At 38.7% G+C, this 27,137-nt stretch overlaps 4 protein-coding genes across 4 annotated transcripts; 1 reads left to right on the top strand and 3 right to left on the bottom strand.

Annotated features, from left to right (window-relative positions):
- On the bottom strand, nt 1–3,073 carry LOC135633080 (glucan endo-1,3-beta-glucosidase 6-like). Its single transcript, XM_065142153.1, has 3 exons — nt 2,648–3,073; nt 2,215–2,571; nt 1–1,179 (listed from the first exon to the last, which is right to left on the bottom strand). The coding sequence occupies exons 2-3, from the start codon at nt 2,562–2,564 to the stop codon at nt 57–59; spliced, it is 1,473 nt and encodes a 490-aa protein (XP_064998225.1). The 5' UTR covers nt 2,565–2,571; nt 2,648–3,073; the 3' UTR covers nt 1–56.
- Nucleotides 3,074–3,401: 328 nt separating this feature from the next.
- On the bottom strand, nt 3,402–9,060 carry LOC103978635 (uncharacterized). The gene is made up of 8 exons (XM_009394486.3): nt 8,495–9,060; nt 6,794–7,317; nt 5,628–5,678; nt 5,440–5,547; nt 4,274–4,369; nt 4,079–4,177; nt 3,938–3,997; nt 3,402–3,832 (listed from the first exon to the last, which is right to left on the bottom strand). Exons 1-8 carry the CDS (start codon nt 8,994–8,996, stop codon nt 3,767–3,769), a joined length of 1,506 nt encoding a protein of 501 aa, XP_009392761.2. The 5' UTR covers nt 8,997–9,060; the 3' UTR covers nt 3,402–3,766.
- A 365-nt stretch (nt 9,061–9,425) lies between these two features.
- Nucleotides 9,426–10,079, top strand: LOC135633082 (protein METHYLENE BLUE SENSITIVITY 1-like). Its single transcript, XM_065142155.1, has one exon. The coding sequence runs from the start codon at nt 9,499–9,501 to the stop codon at nt 9,811–9,813; it is 315 nt and encodes a 104-aa protein (XP_064998227.1). The 5' UTR covers nt 9,426–9,498; the 3' UTR covers nt 9,814–10,079.
- Nucleotides 10,080–15,570: 5,491 nt separating this feature from the next.
- LOC135633081 (WAT1-related protein At4g19185-like) lies at nt 15,571–19,719 on the bottom strand. Its single transcript, XM_065142154.1, has 7 exons — nt 19,350–19,719; nt 17,702–17,764; nt 17,493–17,609; nt 17,122–17,407; nt 16,641–16,796; nt 16,295–16,446; nt 15,571–15,931 (listed from the first exon to the last, which is right to left on the bottom strand). The coding sequence occupies exons 1-7, from the start codon at nt 19,538–19,540 to the stop codon at nt 15,763–15,765; spliced, it is 1,134 nt and encodes a 377-aa protein (XP_064998226.1). The 5' UTR covers nt 19,541–19,719; the 3' UTR covers nt 15,571–15,762.
- Nucleotides 19,720–27,137: the final 7,418 nt, after the last annotated feature.

Below are 27,137 nucleotides of genomic sequence, written 5' to 3'. Positions count from 1 at the left end.
TCACTAGAACATAATTACAACTACGATTCAGGAATGGCAATATAGCAGTACATATTTCACGCTAATGCCAGTGTAAATGGAAGAACCATATACCAAAACAAATTAAGGCTGAGTTCCATCTGTGTTCGTGTTTTCCATGATGTTCCAGAACCAACATCAATCATGATGTTGAATTTACAGGTTGTAGTCGACGGATCCTTCTCGGTGATGGTCGCCAAGACTGAGAATCCACAGGCCCTGTCATCCTGGCCATTCTTCTGGTAGTAGCTGTTGAATGCATATGAAATGTTTCCTCGCACATCAAGATCCCCGCATGATGTCTTATATCCAAGGCTTGTGCAATCTGCTTTTCCACATGCATAGCTCACACTTGGCGCAATCTCAGAATCATCAAGATTAGCTGAAGGCTTCAGCACACACCATTTCCTGTCCAAATATTTGATATCTTTTGCTCTAATTAGTGTACTAGAATTTGATGCCGTGCGGAGATTTAGCTGATATTTTGGACTGCCATCGTAGGCAAAAATACCCCAATGCCTCTCAAAATTACCTGGCTGGACACTCTTTTCATCTTCGTCGATCAAACTAAACAGATAGGCATCGATAGGTCCAGGTCTCAGTGGTGTGCCATTGCTATTTGAAATATGGTTCATGAAACCCTGATTGAATCGTTGAGCAAACAGCGGATTTGCATTTATGTCTCCATCGGTGGGCCAACCGATCTCACCAACAATGATAGATACATTCCCGAAGCCATTCTTCTGCAGTGCCGCTATGAGAGTATCATGGTTAGCATCAAACACATTACTGTACGTAATTGTGCCATCAACTATAGGGGTCGGAGAACCTTCAAAGAATGCATAGTCCACAGGAAAATTGGGATCATTGTAGAGACTGATAAAGGGGTAAATATTGACCGTAAAGGGAGCACCATTGTCATTAAGGAATTTGACGATAGAAAGCATGAGATCATGGATATCCGTGCGGAAATCTCCACCAGAAGGTTTATCGCTTGATGACCCATAGACATCAGCATTGAGAGGGACTGTGACTTTGACCTGGTTGCTCAATCCAGCTGCGATAAGAGCTGCTTGGATATTTTGAAGTGCTGGGTATGTAGATCGGAGAAAAGTCCCATTGTATGTCTCTAAGAAAGGCTCATTACCAACAGCCACGTACCTGTCGATAAGCATGAGATAGTGCTTAACAAGGCGAAAGAAATATCATAAAGCTTAAAAGAAACAATAATCGATCATTGCAGGCTGCATATCTTTAGCTGTCATACAGGAGTGGTTAGCATATATTGATCAGAACCCGTGATAGGTATCCGAAGGCTTCAGCTGTTTTAGGACTAACTATGCTTAACACTTATCATTTGCAAATATCCACTTTTGTCAAAACAAAGCCACTAAGAGAGTTCTCCTAGTTTTGTATGACAAGAAACATATAAGGAAAGGTCTTTCAAATATGTTTTGAGTCATTTCAATTTCTGTCATTGTATCAAGAAAGTTCACATCATTTTCTGTCATTGTATCAATATGTTTTGAGAAATTTGTGTACAGAATCATGAGTGTCATACAAGCACTCATGACCACAGTCAAAATTAATACTTGCCATGAATTGATAAAAGTTACTCCAAGTACCTGTAAGCACAGTCAATTTACTTACTGGGAGCTCTTAATTTTGAGAGAGAATCGAATCTTAGTTTCTTTAAGCTGCCTCATATGGCATTGGAATTGAGCTTGTTATTCAACTCAAGCAATGGCATCTTAACTTTGAATGCTAAACCAAATACAGTAACTGTTCTACAAAGAGATCACTGCTATTATCTAAATAGATTAGTTGTCATTTCCGAATCTGCAAACAGTTTCAAACCTGAAAACAAGGATCATTTGTAATAATGTTAGGTAACAGAGAGGACGAAGAACACATAAAGAGGGTCCAAGGAAAACAAAATATTCCTTGCATCTTCAGGTACTGTATCCACAGCAAGTTCATGTTTGATACATGGAATTGTTCTTCATGTTATTTTTATTCCATTATTCACAACCAAATTGGGTGAATTTGGATCCTATAAGATGATCACCATCTTAAAAGTGCTGAATCAATCATTTGAATCACTTGATCCTTATACTGCAGATAAAGACTGCATTCTTCCTTCAGTTTCAACAACATAAAAGAACTGCATAATCAAATAGATATAAGAAATTGAACCTGATATCAACTCCATTGTTGATATATTTCGAGACATTCTTCGACACCCATCTCCCCGCCGTCTTCTCGTCGGCCGCAAGGCCAGCCAGCATGTCGTTGGGAATCCCCACCATCACCTGAATCCCGGTCTTGGCAAGGGCACTCAGAGTCCTATCCTCTGCATCAAACAGCTTCACCTTCTGGATTCCATTGTCCTTGAGCATCTGAACCACCGTGCGCGGCGGCAGCGGGTGGCTCGCCTGTGTTCCCCAGTTGGCACCAATCCCAGACACACCCCCCACCAAACAAAGCCATGACACCACCTTCAGGAGCTCAGATGACCTCCGCATCTCAAACTGCTGATGCATCATCCCCCTACTATTGCAACCAACTCTGAGCTCGAATTAAGCTTAAGAAGTATTATTGGATTAAAGCAGAGCTCAAAGGTGCAAACCCCCTCAAGAAGCAAAGCACACAAGCAACCGAGGCTCATAATTCTGCTGCAAAAGAAGATGAAGGATTGAGGAATTCAACTTTAGACAGGTCAGAACTCATCTGCTGCACTGCACCAACTTTAGAAACCTAAAAGATAGCAGGTGGGGAAGAAGCGTGGTTTTCTATCACAAAGAGATGACGGTGCGAAAAGGAAGAGTGGCTTCTGGGAGAAGAGGAAGCCAAGAATCTTGTCGTGGAGTGAGAGCAGAGATCACGTATCTGACAGCAAACCAAATGCTCTACGTGGTGGCCAATATAAAAGATCATATTGCGAACGTAAAGGCGGCACATCGGTTCGTCTTTCTCTTCTCGTTAGGAAAGAAGAGAGGGCGGATTTGTCGGAGTTGGCTTGAGAGTGTTCTGGTGATGCTTACACCGACAACACCATGGTCAAAAGGTCGAAAGCACATTCCACTTGGGCTTCCACAGGCTTCCATTGCGACCCAGATCTCATCTCTAGAACTTCCGTACGTGTTACAGAGCAAAATACATTTCAGGAAGAACTTGCTCATGGATATTGATTTCACCTCTCAAAACATTACTTATAAAAGCTTTTGTTTGAGAAACAGTCACATACACTATAACAGGTCATCTGAGATGACATTTTAGAGAGAGAGAGAGAGAGAGAGAGAGAGAGACAACCAAAAAGAAACTAGAACAGTGTGTTGGGCGCCTGCAAAGAAGCATGTCAAAGAAAGTGCTTTATCAAGGTGTGGAGTCTAAAAGCCTGGGTGCTAATAATGTCATGCTCCAAGGCATTTAATGTTATCACATTTTTGTAACAAGTTGATTTGATTCATCAAGTTGTTCTACAAAACACAAAAAGAGGCCTTCGATCCACCAGACCAAAGTCCCTCATCTCAGACCAAAACAAATTATTCATGTAATTTTACATCCACCATGATCTAGAAAAAAAAAGAGAGAAAAAGTTATTATGAAAAAAGCAGCATATAAGAAAGCATATATAATTCGGCATACAGAGGGCTTTCTCATCGCATGTGTTAGAAAAATACATCAACAGATGAAGGCACAACCCAGAAGAGCATAACCCTCCACCGAAAATTAATTTGCACTATGTCTACAGCAGATATGTCTCCACAACTGTTCTACCAAACTTCTCTTGAACATCCTTGGGAGTTTCGATCTGTTTAGAAAAAAATTGATATAGGCAAATTATGTCACTTAAACCAACAACTGACAGGAATATAGAAAAATCATGGCGAGCATGGTTTGGCGATATCCAACTTACGGCGTTCAGGGCTTTGAAGAGAGCCTTGATAACATTAAGGGGGTTCCTTGATCCAATGATCTGCAAGTAAGAGGAGCATTAGCAAAGACTGGACGTATAGAAACAAAGACGGTGCTAAGGTCTCCTTGATAAATGCTGCACCTTCGACTTGACATTCCTAAAACCAGCCAAGTACAGGACAGTTTCGACAGTTCTGCCTGCTGACATCCCACTTCTCATAGGACCAGGCCAAAGGTATATCTAACAAGTATTTTGAATAAACATGACCCAGGTTAAACACCTCAAAATAATTAAAGAAAAGGAGAGATGGTGAGGTGTTCAGAAATCCATATGCACCTTGCTTTTCTCATACTTGGCTTGGATAGCATGAGCAATTGTGTGTTCTTCATACCGCTCCACGTAATGAAGATTTTGGAAACATTTCTCATATGCCTGCAAAGTGAAAGTGTATTTGTTGGTGCTTTATAAATGAATTTACGATTGTACCCTACTTTTGAAAAATAAAATCTACTGCAGACTGCAACTAATATATTATTCATATACAAATAAGTATAAGTGCTCTTCCTTTTAAGGAGCCTTTTAATGTCAAGAATTGAGGCCTATCTGTTCAGGTGTTCAACATTTATCTGAGTGCCAATACATCATTTGCATATTGTCAGGAAATAACATGATGTTTCCTTTGTAATACTGCATTTGGGTTTTAAAAGGATATAAAGAGTAAGCACGCCTAAAATAGGCATACCCTTTTATGAGAGAGTTTGAGAGAGTTTAAGAGAGTGTAAGAGTGAAATGGATTGAAAAAGAGGAGACGAAAGGATTTAAAAACCATTTAGGATGCCTCCAACGATCAAATTGACCATTTGAAAACTATTATCTATCGGTACCGCACGGTACAACCCCGAATCGCTCGATGTGGGGCCAGAAACTAGATAACGCCCGGTAGCAGGCAGTCCACATGCCAGCCTACTGGCGGATCGGTATGTACCGCCCGTACTCGGCGATACGATACGAAATTAAAAACCATGATTGTAGGTAAGGAGTAAAAAAGAATTATTGGAATTAAATTATAAATTGAGGGCATATACGTCTATTATAAAAGGATAATTTAAAAATATTCAAAGTTCTTAACATGGAGTTGTAAATAACAAGGGGGGTTGCAAATAATAATCTCCTATAATAAACACTTAAGATATGGATATATCAATTCTAGATTTTAGAGCAGTTTGAAAATTTGCTCAGTCAATCCATTTTTAGCATTCCAGCAGCAGATTAGGTTCAAATAGCATCTTCATCAACCTTATCACTGAAGTTGGCATTAAAATTTATGGTGAGAGTCTAATCATAACCGGTCTACCTCAGTTAGTTGATTTCCAGTACAAGACATCATTTTGTGGACAAACAAGCTAACATTTTAACAGAACCAATGAGGCATAGATCATCATCATTAACAGCATTTATGCAAATTTAGAACTGCATGGCCCATGAATTGTTCAACTACATACCCTTTGGATAGCAATATTAGCAGTTGGTCCTCTAGCCTTGGCAAAACCAACAACTCCATGGTAATTCCCAGTGGCTAGCAATGCTGTGTATTTTGCAATTCGCCCTCCCTAAAGTTGAATGACAAAATAACATGAATCTTGAAAAATGACCACATCCAGAGAATGTTAAAGATGAGAAAGTTACTTACCTTTGTAACTTTACATGGCCGATTGACATCAATTACCTTTACATCAAAGCCCTGTAGTTATTTCAAAAAAGTCAATTTAGATTTCAATCAAAAGAAATAAACAGCTCCAAATTAATAGAAGTTACTCAAAGATTGGAAAGTCTAAAAGCAGCATCAAATGACAACCCTAATATGTAATGCAGGCAGCTAGGGCACATGACAACATCATTATATATAAACTAAATGGCTGGGATGCATGGCCCAGGTTCCAGCTCGGAATAGAATAAAGGCCACTTTTCTTTAAGTGTCTTCCCTCCTTTCTTTTTCCCCCTTGATTTCTTACTATAGTACACCAGACAGTAGAGTCAGTAGCTTTCAAGTTCCAAAAGGTATATGCAATTAAATAAGAAAAAGTTTCATGGTTTTTTGCAATTTAGATGATTAGCACAAACAACTATCATACGAGTGACTTCTATAAGAAATCTCCAAGCAGAATGAGAAGCATATATCCTTGTGAATAACATTTAGTAGGGATGCCCTATGTACAAGCCACAAAATTGGCATGAAAATGTGTTGATGCTATCAAAATGACTCAAAAGGGATTTTTTTTAATGCACATATGTGTACATATATGTGTGTGTGAGCGCATGCATATGAAATGTATTATGGTGCAACTGGTGATTAGGGTTCAAGTCATAAACATAGTCTCTTTGCTTGCATGGGAAAGGTTGTGCATATTGACCCTTCTAGACCGACCCTACCTTGATCAATGTGCATTGGGCCTTTTACTAGGATGCAACTAGTCTAAGCTCAATCTATCAGTTTCTGACATGGTATGTGTCCTATCCCTTTAGTCATCATGCCCTCTGTACATGCCAAAATTTGGCATGGCCATATGTTAATGTTACTAGCATGACTCAACATGTACTAAATAGCACGGGAATCCTTGTATTGTTACATGTATATGTGCTAGGTGCAAGTAATTTAAGCTCAACTTATCATTGATAAGCCTGACAAGGCATTTTTAAAGCAATATATAATAGCAAACTCATATTTGCAATCATCTACTATGAACATAAATTTAAGCCTATTGGATCGAGATAAATCTTCTCATGTACTTGAAATCAGAGAGAATATACCTAAAACATTTAGCTTTAAGTGAGATCTGAAAATTTTATATGACTTACTTTTCTGTAGAGAGGTCTTCTTTTTTTCTCTGTCAGAGAATTTCTCTCCTCAACGAGATCTTTAATTTCCTCTTCCAAGACTCTGCTTTTCTTCCCAAAAGTATGATCAAGTTCTGCAAGCTTCTCCTCTAATTTCTTTTCTATGGCATTAAGTTTCTCTATCAGAACATCATCTTGCTCCTTTCTTTCACTGAAATCTTCGTCATCTTCCTCCAGGCTCCCGTGTATCATAGATTTCTCCTTATCAAAACCAGCACTGTCTACTATATCTTCAGGAGAGGCAATTTGCCGATGCTGAATAACTCCAAAATTTGCAGGATTATTTGGGTCATAGGCTTCCTTGCAGTCCATCAGCCTAACAGCTCTATTTAGCTTTTGGAGGAGAATGAATCTTTCTTTTCCAGTAGATTCCTTAAGACGATTCATCAAATCACCAATGACCCTGTATTCCAAAGGAAGTTTCAAATGCCGCTGCTCAAATTTGTCAATTTTTGTCATCCATTTGTGAGCTTCATCAAGAGTTTCTGTCAGAAATAAACAAAAAAAAAAAGCTATCATGAAGCAACCACCACACTGAAATATTAACTAACTCTGTGCGACAAAGAATTTTACATTGAAATTCACTAGAATTTATACATTTCGAAATATATGATAAAATGTATAAAACAGATGCATGATGTAATCAGCTAGATGGTTTAAATATGTATTACAGTTACCATAGACGTTAAATGAATTTAGACCATGATAATATGTAATTCAGTGTTAATTGTGAACAGAAACTTTACTTAGCTATTAGATTAAGGACTCTCTTAAATCCATATCCTGTACACTCTCAAATCGGAATGATTGCAGTTTAAGACTATAAGTAATACGTCAGATCCATATCATAACAGTACCAATAATCTGTACCAACTTTCTTGTAAATAATCATTTTTGCTCCGATATTATTGAGTTGCTTGCTTCTCTCCTGGTTCTCCATCACTATAACAAAGTTGATTCACCTTTTTCATTCTCACTCTGTGCTGAAGACATCCTGTAAGTGTCTAGACCATGCTCACAGTTCATTCTACTAATCGATCTTATATCAGATTTGGTTATTTTTCATTATGATCAGAATTACTTAATCTACTTCATGACAATCTAAAATTCCAAATGAACACCTTGCATTTACCAGATGCTTCCTAAAATTCCTTCTCCTATTGGTCGTAAATTAATACATTCAGCAGAATGAATATTTCACAATGATTTTTACCTGGCATCACTTCATACCCCCACAAATTCAAGAAAGTGCTCTTGACTAGCATGATTTTAATAAGATCTGACAATTTGAAGGAAACATGAAAAAAATGAACTGCACCAAGAAAGAAATGATGAAACTTGCCGTAATATTATCTCCAAGGATCCCTCTCCCCACAATTTATCATTACTAGAAAAAAAACTAAATTTCCACAGCCAAACAAAGGAAGTTTAATGACTAGTTCTCTCCCGACAATGATATGCAAACTTTGCACGGCATACAACTTCTGCTCAAACACAAGTTATCTCTTCACAAGATCAAATCTTTAACCTTGAGCAACACAGATTTAGCATGATCGAACGTCCATTCCAACAAATTTCTTAGCCGTAAGTAATATAGACGATTTTTAACAGGCATTGCAAATATCATTGAAGTAACCAGATTCAAGAAAGCCCGAGAAGTACCGGCCTCGGCGAAGTTCTTGAGCAGCTCCGCGTGCCGCTTGCACTTCTTCTCGAACTCATCCAGCCGCTTCTTCACCTCATCGGGCGAGAACCTCTCGTCGTCATCGCTCTCGGAGTCGGTGGGTACCCAGAACCGATCGGTGCCATCCAGGTCCTTCGCCTTCTTCTTCTCCAGTTTCTCGATGAGCGGGGTGACCCCCATGTAGTCCTCCTCGTCCTCGTCCTCGCCGTCTAGGGCGACCCCGGCCTTCCGCCTCTCCTCCCTAGCCATCTGCTTCTCCCGCTCCACCGCGGCCAAGAGCTCCTGCACCACGCGGTCCCCCATCACGGGGTTGGTGGAGAATGGGCGGACGGATCGGAAAGCGAAGGGCGTCGTGTGAATGGGGAAGGGCGGAGGGGTCGAAAAGGGAGGGAGGAGGTGGATCCGGGGGATCCGATGGGACGGGCAGAAGGAGAGGAGTCGCGACCATGAAGTCTTGAGCTTCGTGGTGATTGCCGCCATGGATGGGGGACGAGAGCCAGAACGAGAGAGAGAGAGAGGGTTTCGGGAAGACACAGGGGTTTTGTGTTTTGTTAATTTTTATGTGATATAAGCGAAAAAACTATGACCTTTGGATCTTTGATGGACGGTCAGGACATGATGCAATCGATTGTCATATCATCTTTCACGATCAATTTACGAATAAGGTACGACTTAGATCGCCCATTTGGTGCCTGACACGCAGAGAGGGATGTTATTAGTGTCGTTACCTAAGTAGTGACATAATACAGTATAAAACAGTTCATATGTGGCCCGTCATCTCACGACATAATCCTTTTTATTTTTTTATTTTTTTTCTCGTCGCCAGCAGATTGATCGAGACGGATTTCGATACCATCATTAATCCGACATAAGGATTAGGGTTTGGGTTAGGGTTACGGTTCCGTTGCTTGTGGCGGCCAGCGGGAGGAGAAGGGCGGAGGAGGAGGGAGGGCGGGGGGAGCGACCGATCGACTGACCGACCATGACGGGGAAGGCGAAGCCGAAGAAACACACGGCGAAGGAGATCGCGGCGAAGATCGACGCGGCGACGACGAACCGAGGGGGCGGCAGGGCGGGGGCGGCGGAGCGGTCGGGCCAGGACAAGGGCGGCCACGCCAAGCTGGAGTGCCCCCACTGCAAGACCACCGTCCCCGACCTTAAGTCCATGCAGATACACCACGACGCCCGCCACCCCAAGATTCCCTTCGACGAGTCCAAGCTCGTCAACCTCCACACCAGCCACGCACCTGAGACCTCCAAGCCCCGCCCCGGCGTCCGCGGCAGCTTCAAGAAGTAGCGCCCTCTATCGCCTCCCCTCATTGGTAATCCTACTACTAGCATGTTCCTCAGTTCGCCCTTGCCTGCTGCTCCTACTTATATTAGTATCATCGTCATCGTTGTCGATGTGCTTCTTGTACCTCGACCTTTGTGCACGATCGATCGTCATGTCGTCCTTTGTGTAGTATGGCAAGCAGGTATATGTTTGTGTGGTGGAGAGACGTGAATAAGTTGTTATGATCAGACCCTGTTATATGGTATTCCTACTATTATCATCTTTCTTAACTCACGCGTCGCCTCTCTTTCTAATTTTTCTATAGCTTCTCCAGGATAATTGCGTTCTCGATTACTTGTTGGAGTTTGCTGTTTTTGCTCTGATGTGTGGAAACTTTAGTTAATATTGGAAATAGCTGTAGTCGTTGCCTTTTGAGGTGTTTAGATTGCATGATTGTGATTGATGCATGTCAAGATAGTTGTTTCCAGATCTAGCTAAACTGAATAGAAATTCCTGTTTGTTTGTTGAATTATGCTTGGAAGTATGAGGAAAATTACGTATCAATTTTTTGCTATGAAGTATCGATAGAGATTTGAAGGATCTCTGATGACAGGCCCAGTTTTGTGGAAATGATTCTGTAATTAGATTTAGCATAGAAAGAGGTAAATATTGTAGTAGTGGCTTACTGAGGCCAAAATTGGTACTTGGAGTGCTGTCACAGTTCTGTAGGTCTAGTTGCTAATGTTCGTGGGTTAGCTCATAAGGCCATATTTTGAAAAAAGAAAAAAGAAGGCTTTTTTTATGAAGATATAGACTTTAGTATATAATTTCTGATTTTTGAAGTACTTAAGCATGGTCAAGGGTTTAGCTACTAATAAGTCCCATATCTTTGCCTGCTCATCGTGCATACTGTTTCTTTTCACAAACTAAAAGGGAGGAGGTAGCCAGTAGGATTTTTAGTGGAGATGGCTTGGGCACAACATGGTATCACACTTATCAAAGACATCAGGTTTTAAGAATATTTGATAGAGGATGTCCAAATACAGTGACAACGAGAGTGTAATTGGAAGAATGCACCATTTTTCAGTAAATTTAGTATACTATTAACTTAGAGCTGTTGTTATATATGTTGCTTCTGTATGCTGAGGTGCCTTTGAGATTTTGGAATGAGTTGTGTTTTGCAATCATAACGTTCACAATCTTGCTGATATTACAAAAGTATTTTTGGTAGTAAGGAATTCAAGGTTATGCAAACGTAGGTACAAGATCTCTGTCTTAGTTATATAGCCCTTAGCAAGTGACACTTGTGATTCTAGGAACAGGGGAAATTGGGAAATATTTGAAGTAGTTACTTAAATGACAATAAAAGAAAAGGGACCAAAAAAGAAAATCTTTGCACGTTATGGTTATGGTTTAGAACAAATCATAGCCCTGGTTCAGATGTCAGGACTATAGCTTGTTGGTTCTTGTATAAGTGCCGAACTGTGGTCGTTGATGGGACATGCAAAATGGTTATCTTGATATTGATAAACAAGGAAAACGTATATGTGCCAAAGTTCTTATGATGTCTCCCAACGATTGTTTTTCTTTACATCATAGTTATGGCAGCCCTCCAGAGTGCCTTTTGTTAGCTTGCATCTGCTTTTACTGCTTCACCACTGCATTATCCAATGTTTAGGCTTTGCAGTTGATCCCTAAGCTGCCTGGCTGCACTAACTTCTGTGGTTGAATATGTTGTTTTGGTGTTTCTTTCTTTTTCTTATTATTATTGGGTTATCATATGCTGTACATATGGGATATTTGTCATTTGTTGCTCTCTTACAACTTAAGATTTTTGAATTATCATTCGTTTTTTATATATAAAAAATTCTTAATTGAGTGCAAATGGTGAATCTTATACTTGTATAACTTGTTGATATAAACATGAACAGCATTTTTGTTTGTTTTTAATCATTTTCTTAATTTTGTACTTTTTATTCTTTATTTAATACTCCAGATGTGAACTTAATAAGAAGTTATTATTCGTTACATACGTTGAAAAGGATGAACTATAGCTATTAACACTAATTTCTCTTAATAATTTAGAGGCTGAATCTAGATAAACCATGCGAAGTTGTGAGCTACATATTAAGGATGTAGGTCTTACATGCTAAGACATGTGCTGGCATGGTATGTGCTATGTTGTTTCCCGATGGTGGCATGTGCCATTGATGGATTATATGAGTGCTGGTGCATCTCATGCATCAGCATGCCATAACAATGGCCGGTGCAATAGCATGCTTGATGCATACACCTCATGCTCATAAGATTATTAAATTTGCATGTTGGCAACCTTAGTACTATTCTTTGCTAGTAATTGAATGACACGATATTGGCTTTCAACTGGCACACCGATTCATTGCTTTTATTATAAGTTCAAAGGGGAAAGAACCAAGAGATTGGTTATATTTTATTGTGCAAGATACTGATAAAACGTTTCTACTAGTTTGGCTTCATTTTGAAGGTCAATTGCATCTAAGTTTCAGACTATGAGATGGAATCTGCGGATTGCTACCTATTAGTGTATTTGAGAGTAGTGATCCTTATCACAAACAGGTAAATGGAAGTTACAATCTTTTTGTTTTTCTTTTGCAAGCTTTACACTTGGAATCTTCTCTTGCTATGATGTCAAAGAGGTTGGAATTGTGCTGCTTTTTGGAAAAGGTACTTAGAAATGAGTTATGGCACTAAATGCATGGAGTATCTGTGTTTCCCTTTGACAGGAACGGTTGGTCTGTGATCGAATCTTTTGTTAGATTAAGCATTCCTATATGTACATTCTGTGTGATAATTCTGCTAAATATCCTTGAGTTGACTGGTCATTATGTCAAGACAAAACTTGATGAGCCCTAAGGAGATTCTGACATGCTCATAGGGTTACTTGAGGGATGGGAACAAAAAAAAAACCTTTTTGGGTTTTTATTAACGAGATGTTTGGAAGTTATTCTTATATGGATCTAACTACGCTTAAAAGCAAGTTGTTTAATATACTGGAGCTTCTCGGACATTTTTGTCTTAGATTACAGTGCGCTTTTGGACAGTTCTCCTATTCATAGTATGATTTATATTTCAAAGTCTAGGCTAACAGGGAGCTTTGACTTGAGCTTCTCGGACATTTTTGTCTTAGATTACAGTGCGCTTTTGGACAGTTCTCCTATTCATAGTATGATTTATATTTCAAAGTCTAGGCTAACAGGGAGCTTTGACTTGAGTTCTTGTTATGTGACTTAAACATAGTGATGATGGTTTACTTGTTCAATTAGGCATGTATTAATTTCTAACAATTTGCTTATTGAGTCCAGTCTACATATCATGTGCTGATGCATGAGTGCTAATGATACAACATAGGCTTACATAAGCATGTAATATTATGCAACCTAAATAGTTTCTTTCTATCTGAATGTAATTATGTGTCTGGAGCATCTGACAAGCAAATGCTGATCATGTGGGAGAAAGAGAATTTTGGTGGAAGACAGCCATCACCAAATTGCAAAAATGGTAGTAGTAAATGAAACATTTTAAGACAGCAGCAGTAGGTGCTAGATAGCATTCCCAGTATAATCTTAAAGAGAAAATAAACCAGTTATTCCTCATCTTTGTTCTTCATTTGATGCAATCCCTAATTGGTCTTCTTTTAATTAGAACATGAAGCTGCTTCATCCAGGTTAATTTCATCTCTTCAAGAAGCCTGAAACCACAGTAGGCAATATATATCAAGCTGTTTTTGTTATTATCAAAATGTTTCTATATACATGTCAAGTTTACCAACTTCCTAGAGTGGCACAGTGTCTATAACAAGATATGTTGAAGTGACTTTACCTTTGTCTTTGTTGTTGTCAGCACTTTGTGTTCCATTAAAAATGTCCTGTTGGTAATGTTTTCCTTTGGTTTGACAGGTAACACAGCATGTTAGGCATTCATAAACCTCAACCAAAGAGAGTTCTCACAAAGTTACCTCCCCAAAAGCAAACCGAAATAATCAGATCATCAACTAGATTCAAATAGCATGGACTAAAATTTAGGTAAGTGGGTGAAAGGGATGAACTAACACAATTAAGTGATTCAAAGTTGCTGTCAAATGTGTTGACATGCAAGTCTTCTTCTTTGCAGATGATTTATCATAGGCATAAGTACAATTGTTTAGTTACATAACTGGAACATACCCTTCCTGACCATGCACTAAGCATGAAGCATGTAATACCTTTGCAAACAAGCATATTGCAATTTCTTACCTGCATGCATGCCTTGCATATATCACCATGGTTGTCCTAAACATATGATAATAAATTTACTATAGCTTATTTCATGGTTGTCCTAAACATATGATAGTAAACAAGTTAAATGCAAAAAGAACATTGGGCTAGACTTTGATCAATTATTCCCTTTGAAGTGCTGATGGTTCATTAACATTCTCCAAGTTCATGTAGCACCAAATTCTCTTATTTCAAAAATTACTGCCCATTGTTTGATTTCCTTTCTGTGGCCAGCTCCAACACCACTGGTGCTTACTTCATGAGTTCATAGTTCTGACCCACAAGAAAGACAACCTGGACAGTAGGCAGAATAGATGGATCAGAGAAGACCATTTATCTGCATGAAATAAGAAGCTGATGCTTCATTGATGACCTACACTGTCTCCATAGGTCACTGTTAAGAATCCATCTGACATCTAATCGGAGGATAACAATCAAACCCATAGTAGCCAATGCCCTTACTGCATTTGTTGTTTATTATGTCTATTATATGATTTGTATCTGAACATGGTGGATGTTTGCAAGACAGCTTACTGTTTCTGCATGATATTGCGTGCATTGTTTGGATAAGCATTAGATGATTCAACCAAATGCATAATCATCAAGGGTATGTTCTAATTATTTAATTATTATTAATATTTATTTCACATTAAATAAAAAATTAAAGTGAGAAACTATTGAAATTATATTTATCTTAAAGTTTAAATATTCCTTTTCAACAAGTGCTATATATATTTTAGGTGAGTCCAAAAATTATAGCTAAAGAAAAGTACCAAAAAAATATGTAAAAAAACTCATATAGGTGACTTGATTATTGAAAAAGACTCAAACAGTATTTAGCTATTGTTTCGAAAGCATACTAGAGAGAGAGAGAGAGAGAGACAACAAACCATATTGTTACCCTTGTTCTAAGGAGCTTAACCTGCATGGAACGATAAACTTGGACGTGGCAGTGGCAGTATCTGTGAGAAAGAAAGAGAGTAACGAGAGGTTGAAGATGGTGGGGGAGGCGAGACGGAGGCTGAATGATACAGAGACGAAGCCAATATATAGAATTAGACTGAGCACCACCACGTGCGAAGAAGAAAGAAGACAAAGGCAGCAGCAGCAGCACGCTGCAATGCGATCGCTAACACGTGTGGTGGTCGGTGCCCTCTTTTGCAGCGGACCCCTCTCTCTCTCTCTCTCTCTCTCTCTGCATTAGACATGTTAGCATCGAGGCATATATATACTCTCCTAAATCTCCTCACGACACATTTATTTTCTACATAGATGACAGCAATTGCACCGCCCAAAGATGGCATCAACTCCTTGACAATAAAAAAGGACTTGCTGCTGTCACGGAAACAATAATCTATGTTCTCCATCACATCTTCCCAAACCTTTTGCTCCCCTTCTCTTGGTTGGGTCTCTCTGCCACCTCAGTTTGTAGCAATCTTACAGTACGTGCTCTTGATAACATGTTTGTAGTTTCTTTCCCACACAAACATGAACACAAAGAAATGGTAACATGATTGATTGGTATGGTAGCCAAACAAGGACTAGCCACAATTTCTATTTCTACAAGCAATAAACTCTACAGAAAAAAAAAGAAGACTCTTGCATTTGATGTCAAAATCAATTTAGGACGGAAGCTGCGACGAACAACTAATAATGATTCATGAGGCAATGAAGCCTCGGCCTAAGGAATCACCGAAAAGCTAGATGAAGTGTCGGCTTTCTTCATAAGGGAGACATTTTCGAGATGAGTTGCATGTTCATGGCATCCACATATGGCTGATTCAGTCTCCTTAAAGCGTGCCCAAGTTACCAAGTATAAGCCGATAACGATGAAAATCCCTCCTACAATGCTGAATCGAACAAAAAAACAGAGAAGTAAAATAATGTGTGAAGTTTTCCAATCAAGTAAAGTCCAAAATGTGTTTTAGCAGGGTATTTTCTCTGCACGTAATAAATAAAAAAAGTGAAAAAAGAAAATAAATACAAAAATGATTTATAAAGGCATTACTACATATGCTACATGTTGAGTGGCACAGTGACAGCATATTTCAGTATAAATGTGTCGGAAAGGCAATGATACAGCAGTAGATGAAGACATCTTCAGCAACCATCGTAAACAGCCACAAAATGAGATACTTTGTGAGAGGCATGTCGATAAATTGAAGAAGATAGGTAGCAAGCAAAATATGCAAGAAGATGGACCGGAGCCATACCTTCCAAGATAAATGGAGCTTCCGAGGAAGATCATTGACAATACACTGGATGATGCTGGTTGAAGAGGATTGTACAGGGATACCATCGAAGGCCCTAGAATTTTGTTGGACCATGTCATTATCCCATAGTTCATCGCAGATGCAACAATTCCCTGAAAAAAGTGGGTCATTTGATCTCTTAACAAGTCATGTTGACAATGTAGTTTGAATGCTTTCCAGTATAATTGGTAGTAACACCATGAAAAGCTGACGCAAATTGTGAAAATTATGATCCCATGTTCAGTGTGCCACATAAAGCGGAAAAAGAAAAAAATCAACATATTCCCATGCAAAAACTGAGGCTTACTGCATATAAGACAGCAATTATCTCCGGTGGTGTCAACAGCCACTCTGTGTAACCATTGGTGGTAAATATTCCAGTCAATACCATCATCAGAGCCCCGAAAGAGTATGAATATGCCGTCAAAGATAAACTGGCAGGATACTTTGTCAGCACTGGAGCCTGAAACAGTCAACAGCAAGCAAGAAAACCCTCATATATAATACAAAAACATATACGATCACAAACAAAAGAGTAGAAATCACTACATTGGCACTTTCAAATATCTTACATGTTCTAAGACTATACATTACTTGATAAGATTGTATTAGAGAAATTTTGCTAATTCTAAAGACGATAAGACAAGTAGTTAGAATCATTAATGAGTTATTCTGTTCGATAAAGCTTCTTATAGTTCCTTTACCGCCCATCTTCCATAAACAAGAAATGCTGAAACATATTGTCTGGATTCCCATAATGAGGATTGTTATGATGCAAATTAAAGTACCTGCATAACAAAATAGGCAGCCATGCAGAAGCAGTTCCCTATCAAGCACAAAACACCGATATGCCACTTCTCAAGTCCAAATCCAGTGAGAAAAGATGCTAACCATCCAGCCGATTCAGATTGAGGTTTCATGGTTCCCACACTATAATAAGATAGGTCAACGATATTGGATCCAACAACAGCTGGACCTCGATAAAGGACCATTAGTATTGCACCAGAAACACAAACAAGCGTCCCCACAACCTTCATACGACCTTCGTTTGCATCCAAGTTTATTGTCTCAACACTGTAATCACATGTAAATGAATATAAAAAAGTATGAACTCAAGTAGATGCTAGGGAAACTTAAAACATAATCAAAAGCAAATTACCCCAGTACTACAGCCAAGATGAATGTAAAGACTGGTATTGAAGGCTGAATAGCTGCTGCATATGTTGGGTTTGTGTAGCTTAGGCCAAGAAGAAATAGAAGCTGGTTTGCAAATATCCTGATAAAAAAAAAATCAAAGCATCTAGTTTTACTTCTAAAACGTGTAAAGGAAGAAGAATCTGAAGTTATTTAGTGAATGATGGAACTTACCCAGTGAAACCAAGAAGAAAAAATGATGTTAAGAGGCGCTGAGTTAGTTGAAGTCTTAGGCTTCTGCAAACAATGGTACCACATTTACTGACCAATCATTCTCATCACATTATCAAACAATAAAAGAACCCATAGGAAAAGAATTCAATCTAAGATGCGATAAATTTCAATAAGAGGAATTAATATGAACCAACGAGAAACAAGAAAAAGTCCAGATGTAGGCATATTACTTTGAAGTTTGAACTTAAGATTTTACTAATGAATCTATGTTTATCAAATACAATCTGACCAAACAAAACAAAGTGGAACATTTCACATTGGCCTCCAATTGGTAGAGTAGAAATCAAGAACAAAATCAATTCACATCAGTGGCCCAAACGTATAAGGTTGAAACCAAGGTTTTAAATCCTGGTTAGATCAGTGTGGTACCAAGATACTGAACAATATCAACTTGTACTATCCGGCATCAGTGTGCAAAATAATGAAAATTTAAATTTGAGCAATACACAGAGAGGTACAGAGTTGCATGATTTGTTGCAATGATTGTACATACTGGTCTGACAGATATTTCATATCATGATTGAAACAAAATGAAGATCTGATAGTGTTCAGTTTAGGTTACCAAATTGAGGATGTTGTATGGAAAAAGATAAACCCACTTGATTTCTTTCTTCCGTTTTCTAAACTCAAACAAAATTCTCCCCCAAATCATTACGCGCATCTTTGTTTTGACTCTAACTTTCTCTTTCCTCAGTTAACGAAAGCCTCTATCGATAGAACCATTGATCCCTCATGTATCTTCTCAAGTAGAAGGTGCCAAAGAAGTGGGCATCCATGAGGAGTTGGAGAATTTTTGTAGCTGACAGTTGTTGGAATTTCTTTTTTCTTTCTTTCCTCAGACTTACTGTCTGCCAATCTTCTTCAGGATTTTTCTCAGCAGAAAATTACTTCGTGAAGCAAGACAAACAACTTAATTCCTATTTCCTTGAATAACATCTTAGTAAGATGTAACACTCCAAAAATGTCAGAATAATTAACGAGTTCACCTTCAATTCTCTTCCAACTATGACAAATGTGAGTTCATCCCTATGTCTAGACCAGAGTTCTGGTTTAGTCATCAGATTGCAACTCAGTTGTTCCAAGTCTTCAAGTAACGATTTGAGGATCTAATAAATAATCCTAATCGCTTACTACGGAATCATAACCTCTTCTTTTTCCCTCCTCTCTCCATAATGAAACCCTTGACTCCAACATCTTCTTTTTTCTCTGGCTTTTTCCATCTCCCTGTCTTGCATCCTAAGGTTGGTCGGTGCATTAATATTTTGCTGGTTTACTCAATCTTTAAGCAACAGAGATCTGGTAGAAAATGATTGCTTTCTTCAAAGAGTTGCTCTCCAAACAAAGAAAGAAACATTTCCCGACCTCCTCATCATGACTCAAATTTCACACTCGTTGCCGCGTTTACTCGATCAACTAATACTCAATTTACCGAACCAGTAAAGTAAAGAAATTAACCACCAAAACAAAACAAAGAGATTTTTTCCCTCAAGAAAAGAGAGACGAGATCAGAAACCTGCGGCACTGGAGGAGGTGAAAGGGTCAAAAAGGGATCTTCTTGCCTCAAAAGAAGAGGGGAAGGATGAGAAACCTGCGGTGTTGGAGGAGGGCGCAGGGGCCGAGGATGGAGATGGCAAGGAGGTCGCGGTAGACGCAGAAGACCACCTCGTTCATGCCGACGTTGAGCACGGACTTGGTCAGGACGTGGTAGCCGCCGTTCGCCATCTGCACCAGCGCCATCCCCAGGTGCGCCCGCAACACCTCGCTCCCCCTCACCACCATCCTCTCTCTCTCTCTCTCTCAATCAATCAATCACAAGGTGAAGAGGCCTGGGGACAAGAAATCGACCGACAAGGGGTTTATGGATCTTCATAGATCGCTACTACATTTGCAGCGGGTGTGGTTGTTGGATTGGGACGGAGACACTTCAGGCGTTGTCGTGAAAGCAAAGCCACGGAGGAGCCAACCGCAGGCATGTCAGATTTATATGACTAGGAAAAGATTTACAGTTAGATTTGGGTGGAAAAAGGAGAAACAATAAGAAAAAGAAAAAAATTCATGAAATTTATTTTTATTTGGGTGATTTTTTAGAAAATATTTATAAAAGATATTAGCATCATCAGTATTATCGATAAAAATATAAAAATAAAAAATAATTTTAATATTCTGATTGATGGTAGTGGACGACGTAGTCGACAATGACACCATTGAGAGCCGCAAGTGATTGTTGTAGATAAGGAGAGCAACAAAAAGATGAGAGCTGCTTTGCATTTGCGATACAATGAGTGATCAATTTCATTATTTTGTATTTGTGTTAACGTTGATATAGTTGTCGAGTAAAAAAAGAACTGTTCAACATTTACATTAACACGAATACAGTTGTTGAGTGACTTTTATCTCTCGTGATCATATTTCTTATCTACAATGATTACTCGTGGCTCATAACGGTGTCATCGTCTATCATCATTGACGTCGTCTTATATCAACAATTAAAATAATTAAATTATTATTTTACTTATTATTTTTATATTTTCATCAATAAAACTAATAATATTATGATAAATAATTTTAGATGTTTACTATAAATATTTTAATATAAAATTTTTTAAATGAAAATATCAGAATATTAAAAAGGGACTAACAAGTAGTTAGCCAGAATATATAATGGATTTATGATGATTTACACTTGCATTCCAATCTTAACTATAAGATACCGAATTGGATCCCGTATCGACACGTGTCACAGCCTTGTTCATCCATCTTTTGCATCAAATACCATTGCCCATTGGATGCCGGATCTCTCCACAGCCATCGACATTCGTCGTGTCCTCGAGGCTTCATCTCGCGGCCGCCGCCGCTGATGAACGCTACGATTTGGTACTCGCCGCCGCCTCCGGTTCGCTTGGTGCAGGTCGGGAACGCCGAGATCAGCCAGCGGACGAGCCAGCCGCTTCCCGCCTTGCACCAACTGAATCGGAGCCGGAAAGCGGCGATCTCCGTGTCCCGCTGGCCCCCGATTGCCGGATCGAGGTTGCCATGGTTTTCTGCGCTCCATCCGAGCATTTCTTCTCCTCGGACCGCGGAAAGTTGAAATCTTTCGAATTGATTGACCTGCGTTGCACTTAGGGTTTGCTCTTTCGACTAATTCTTGTTTCCTATCATCCCCATCCGGTGAAGGCTACTTGATGTTATTCCGGATCTCGGCATTGCACTTTTCTGCGATTGTTCATTCATTTCAACCACTGGAATAACTATTTTGGCGATAACTTCGAACTTTGATAATAGTTGCATCTCCATTTTTTTCTCAAAGGATGAATCTGATTAACGATTACCTATGTCTGAGCGTCAAATTGTTAATCCCAATTTGGTGTGTCTGTTAACTCTGGATATGATAAAAATTGCAATTTTTCTTTGATTACTTTCCTGGCTTGAATGTTTGAGTTGTGTTTAGATGAACATACAGTTGAGATTTTTGAGGCCAGTGAAAATTTTATCTTTGTTTATCTCTTGCAGATTTGCTTCTTATGGTCTTGGAAATTTCATGATATTACTTAAAAATGATGAATTTCCTATATTTCCGAAAAGCATCTAATTCATGTTTAGTGGTTTACTATCTCATGATTGCTACCTAAGATGATGAATACAGTCAAATTAATTTCTGTTTATGGAGTAGAGATGCTGTAGGTTGACATGCATTGAGGTTGAGACAAAGGATGTGAAAATGCCTGTACCAAGTTGGCACATAACAGGAATGGAAGATAGATGAGGGTTTGTGAACCTTTCCCCAAGTAACAAAGTAGTCAATGAAATCTTGTTTATATCCTTGTATATGATGGAGCTAATGTCTGAGACCATTGCTAGATGCAGTCTCTTTTCTTCTTTTGCTCAATTGTCTTGTTCTATATGTCAAGAAGACCTCTGATAACTGTCTCACCTTTCATAAGTGATGATGCTTTTGTTCTTTGCTGACATTTCTGTTATACCTTATCCAAGATTGTAGCTCTTTCTTCTTTTTTTCTCTTTGCTTGTGTACCTAAACACTAAAGTTCAATTAGCAACATCTCGGCACCTGCTAACAACTTAACATTATGCATGAAGAAGGTGGGCACATTTATACAATGCATGCAAATCATTCATGTATGGTTTTGGTACAAATGTTAAGATTCACTTTTAAATGGTTGGTTGTTTTAGCTTTGCAATGTCTTACAAACTCACACTACAGATCTCTCCTTCAAGACCCAAAGATTTTCTGCATTCATCATCAACTCAGGCATACCTCCTCATGCTGTTGGACCATTCAGGAGTCTGCATACATTGCATCTTTGTCAAAGTGATTCAGATCAGACTCTACTTGTCACATATTAATCCTTAATATGTCAGTGTTTCAGATCCAGTGATAAATGTTTTCCCCAAATCATCTGATTTATCTTCATGTTTCAGTCTTCTACTGCTAATGCCATGCAGGATTCAAAGAGCAGAATATGAGGCTTTATTTTACGGCTGCATTTATCTGATTAGCTCATAGTCAACTTCTCCCTTTTCTTCAAATACTATTTACAATTTGCTGGTAAAATGGCATGCAATTTTAGGACATATACTATTTTTTTAATGAGAAGCTAAACTTGAAAATAGGCTGAGTACAGTTTTTTTAGGCCCCTTTTCTTCAATTACCAAGATGTAATATTTAGATTTGCTGCTAACCAACAAAGTAGAACAGATTTAGTTTTGATGGTCATTAAAACCCTAAAATGTGGTCCTCATGGAAAGGAAGGAGTGATAGTAAGTATGATTGACCATTTTAATGCATAATGCCTATGTGACTAAATGAAAGATAGCTATAAGCATAGACAAGACTAGGCATTCCTTGAATTGTGACCCAAATCCCTTATTATCATCAATGATGGATGATTTTGAATGCATTAGGCAGACAAAATTACATTTTTTTTCTTTTGACATGGACATGTTTATCCACAGGAGGTTCTTTTATACTGGACCCTGGATCATATTTATACTAGGGCGATTCTAATATCAAATTTGATCAAAAATTGATCCATCAACTTATCTGAACTGTTGATCTAGACTATTTAGACCAAGTTAATATTTGTCTTCTTGTTCTTTCTGGCCAATTTTTATACATTGTTCAGTTGGTGGAAAACATTGCATGACATGTATAAAGAGCATTGCAGAACCTTCTACTCTGTAGAGATATACATGAAATATTGAAACTTCTATTATGTAGAGATGAACATATCAAATTAGATATTTAAAGTTGCTGCAATAGCCTTTTTTTTTCTTTTCTTTGAAATAGTGGGATAATACAAGTCACTTCCAATCTAGAAACAGAAATTCAATCTTCAATTGTGCTAGAACATCTGATGAACTCAGCATAGCCCTAACAATGGGGGAGGCCAAGATAAATGTGATGCATGTTGTGGTTATTCTCAAGAAATGCTAATCCAATGTGCTGCTACTAACAAACAATACAGAAAAACCAAAGAGATGTCATACACTACTTGAAGAACAGCAAATTTTACACACAAAAAAGCAGGAAAAAATTTCAACAGTGTGGATGTAGATAAATTAGTAATCTATCTTCACTGCTCAAACCAAAAGAGTATATAACAATATGCCAATGTACTAACCATATGCTTTCCATATCTTCATGACATGTTTTCACTAATCAATCATGTACTGAAGATCCTAAAATCATCAGAACATTGATCTGATTTCATAGCAAAAACATACAAGCAAAAAAAGGAGAATTTGGTATAGCATGACTCTTCTTAGACAAAACGAATGTACTATTTGGAATTAACACTGCTACATGCATCTTTATTTGCAGGAAAAGAAAGGAGTACTGATCTGTCTCTCGTATGGACTTCATACATCACTTGAGCTTTTCGTCGGTCGTCTTATCCGTGCCTCCTTCACCGTCTCCTCGGTTTCCCGCGTCGCCTTCCCCTGCTTCTTCTGCTCCTCCTTCAGCGACGGCACGCCCAGCTCCGGAGGAAGCATCGTCGCCCTTCCCCTTCCTCCTCTGCGCCTTCTTCCGCCAGCAGAAACAAAAGCAGCACCTTTTCCGCTGCGGCGAAGGTGACCTTCGTTCCGACGAATCGACCGGGACCGGGGGCGGCGCTTCGTTCTCCAAGGTAAAGGTCTCTGCTTCGCTCCCTTCTGAGGCCGGGATCAGCCCATGGGGCTCCTTGGGGTCGAGCGGAGGTTTGGGCAAGGTCCGGGAGCGGTTCATTTGGAGGGCATCAGGGGTGGCGGTTTTGGGAAGGGAACCCGGGAAGGTTTTGAGTCTGTGTAAGCGGGATTCGGGATCGTCGGAGAGCTGGCAGGAATCAGAGAGGTGGGCGGCGGTCTGCTCGACTGCGCATAGGTCGGGGACCTCCCCGATGACGGCTTTGCCAGAGGCATTGGCGGCAGAGTCGCCGTCGATGTCGGAGAGGTGGGTGGGGGAGGAACCCATCGGATGAGCGAGCAAAGGCAGGAGAGAGGCGACAGTGAAGGGAGTATTTTAAGCTGGTTTTGTTGTGCGAGGGAGAGCGAATGCAGAAGTCGCTTAAATAATAATAATAATAATAATAATAATTCATTAGCAAATTTTATTATCAACGTTATTATAGGTTTCTATATTTTATTAAATGATTTATTTAAGGTCTTAGTTATTTTGATTGAAAACTAGAAAAAAAAAATTGGTATATTTTAAAATAAATGATGACAAATCCTTTTTTTTTTATCTCACTTAGGCTTAAATTTTGATTTTTATATTTTAAAAATATATTGTAGCATTTATATTCATTTATTATGATAGATTGATAATCAAAAGGGGTGATGGATTACTAAGTTACAATGTTTCTGAATGAATCACTGAGATTTACATTGTTTTGATTCAGTGAGTCAACATTTTGTCACTTAGTGTCAACTAGTTCCAATTAGTTTAGATCCTCCCTATCTATTTTTAGGTATTACAAAATAATTGATATGAGAATTTGAATGGTTTTAGATAAAAAAATTTAATATTTCTCACTTAGCATTAATTTTTTTATGTATATGATCATTAATTTTTTATTTTAATTTGTATCATATCTCTAAATAAATTGTTAGATGGAATCCTAATTTACATTATTATTCTTTAAAAACTTATAATGATGCTTAAATTATAGAAGTTTAGGGTAATTTCAGTCTCTATACACCCTAATTTCATCAAAATCCACCATGAAAATGGAATTAATAAGATCAAATCAATATTTAAATTCGGAGTGTATCGATATTTTATTTAATATTCTGATATCATATTTTCTAAATCTTCTAATTTTTTTATATTTTTATAATATATATGTAATTATTACGGGCTACAAATAATCAATCGCAGGCCCAATCAACGGCCCATATTAAAGCAGCTGCTTCAACAATTGACGTCATCCCTCGTCCATACGCAGCGAGCTTTCACGCGACATATAAAAGCCACCCAGTCCTGCGCTCTCTTCCTCGTCGACGGGAACGGAGAGCGAGATCGAATTAGGGTTCGAACAAGACTCGCAGCTTCTACGTGATTCTTCCCCTTCAATCCTCACCCCGATTTCCTTCGGGCATTGTCTCTTCGTTTAATCCGTTTCGTTCTAGGGTTTCCTCCTATTTGATCGGAGCAATCAGGAGGCGTCTTCAATTATGATTATTTCCTCTCCTTTTGCGCTCGCGTCCATCGTTGCGCCCATCTCCGCTCTCGACTATCTCCGCTCCTTCGGCCCCGGGTTGAATCCCTTCGCGCCCTTTGGGTGCTTTTCTCATCGTCGTGGCGACTATCTGAAGCCTTTTATCTTGTTTTCGGGTTGGGTTCTTTGTTGCGTGCTCTCCCGGGACACTTGCGCTGGAAAAAGAAGTGTCATTTGGTCGAGAAGTTGCGGGGTATAGAACTTTGATTTCTTCTTTGTCATCGTGGTCGAATCTTGGGCTGGGTGGAATATGTATCCTGAGAAGCAGCTTAAGGCTCGGAGCTACCTGTCGAGCAGGCGATTTTTCAAGCAGAGGCTGAGGGAGAGGAATGACAGAGGTTGGACCCTGCTTCACATTGGTTCCAGAAAGGGTGACTCGAAAGAGGTTGGTGTTCTTGAATCTTGACTCACCTATCGGACTAATTATAATTGCATTTATAGTTCAAGTTTTCTACAAGATTCTTATTCGTCTAATGCTTCTAGAGGTATTGAGATATCAGGTTGGTATTGTCAGATTTTCTAAATATTTTAATTCAGTTATTTGGAGTGTTAAAAAGATGGCACGCCCAGGATTATGTTAGCGAAAGTTGATGTAAGTGGAAAATTGGGGTTGGATGGATAAAGTAGATGATGGAATTATAAGAGTCAATATATTTAATATTCTGTATATCCTTTCACATAGAGATAAGCAGTCAAGATTCTTTGTTGCATGCTTTCCGGAACAAGCAAGTCTCAAGTTCTAAGTTAAGCTGTACAATTGTTCAAGTAGATTAAGCTTGACTTTGGCACGATCTTAACACTGAAGAGCTGAAGTAGAAAGGAAAAAGTGTTGTTATTTTTTAATCTTTGCATGTGGTTCATGCTATTACTGATGGTCTGCTCAAGTTCTTGTGTAGGTGCTTCCTTCTGATTGAAGAATCCAGAAGTCATATGCAGCATAGCAGATACAAAAGCCCCAATTTTATAACATCAAAGTTCATACTTGAGACATGAGTCAGAAACTTCTTGGAAACTGCTTAAAGTTTCAAAATGTTTTGCTTTGACAAACCCAAAAGTGAGACCATAACTTCGCCCTATCAACTATGGATATTCTTATTGCCTCTCATATACATATCAGTAGGATTCGTTTTATCGGTTCATATCAGTGTATCGACTAGTCGTTGCTATGATACATATCAATTTGTACCGACATACCTTACGTCGGTATGGTGGAGCATACTGACGGTATGGAAAAATATCCAAAAAAAAGCTCCAAAAGTTTTTAAAAATAAAAAAGTTATATTAAGATTTTTAAGTTAGAAATAAATATAAATTTAGTATGATTTTAGCAAAAATAATCTAAATTAGGAAAGAATAGTGGCACATCTTTTCGGACTTTGAGGAGTAGCTTTGTAGTATGTTCCATACTGTCCTTCCGTTGATATTGAATTATCTACAAAGAAATTATTTGACTTGTTAAATTATTTTTTAAACAATTTAAACTTTAAAATTCAAATGAATCAAGTAATTAATCAATGAATATACTTATTCTACCACCAAAAAGAACGATGGGACTCCACGGGCAGTGGATTAGGGCTCTTGATCTTATGCATTTGTATATTAATTTGATATGCTTGTTGGACACAATCTTGAAATTGATCTCATAACATAGTATATTAATA

Source organism: Musa acuminata, chromosome BXJ3-3 (assembly GCF_036884655.1).
Source record: "Musa acuminata AAA Group cultivar baxijiao chromosome BXJ3-3, Cavendish_Baxijiao_AAA, whole genome shotgun sequence".
In the NCBI taxonomy this organism is placed as follows: Eukaryota; Viridiplantae; Streptophyta; class Magnoliopsida; order Zingiberales; family Musaceae; genus Musa; species Musa acuminata.
This window is presented reverse-complemented; position numbering and strand designations above follow the sequence as displayed.

Coding starts and splice junctions, on each gene's coding strand:
- LOC135633082 (XM_065142155.1), top strand. CDS start 9,499: ATGACGGGGAAGGCGAAGCCGAAGAAACACACGGCGAAGGAGATCGCG.
- LOC135633080 (XM_065142153.1), bottom strand. CDS start 2,564: ATGATGCATCAGCAGTTTGAGATGCGGAGGTCATCTGAGCTCCTGAAG. Junction 1,180..2,214: donor AACAATGGAGTTGATATCAG/GTTCAATTTCTT, acceptor GCTTATCGACAG/GTACGTGGCTGTTGGTAATG.
- LOC135633081 (XM_065142154.1), bottom strand. CDS start 19,540: ATGGTGGTGAGGGGGAGCGAGGTGTTGCGGGCGCACCTGGGGATGGCG. Junction 17,765..19,349: donor GCCCTCCTCCAACACCGCAG/GTTTCTCATCCT, acceptor CATTGTTTGCAG/AAGCCTAAGACTTCAACTAA. Junction 17,408..17,492: donor ATCTTGGCTGTAGTACTGGG/GTAATTTGCTTT, acceptor ATGTGATTACAG/TGTTGAGACAATAAACTTGG.
- LOC103978635 (XM_009394486.3), bottom strand. CDS start 8,996: ATGGCGGCAATCACCACGAAGCTCAAGACTTCATGGTCGCGACTCCTC. Junction 7,318..8,494: donor CAAGAACTTCGCCGAGGCCG/GTACTTCTCGGG, acceptor TATTTCTGACAG/AAACTCTTGATGAAGCTCAC. Junction 3,998..4,078: donor TTAGGAATGTCAAGTCGAAG/GTGCAGCATTTA, acceptor TCTTACTTGCAG/ATCATTGGATCAAGGAACCC.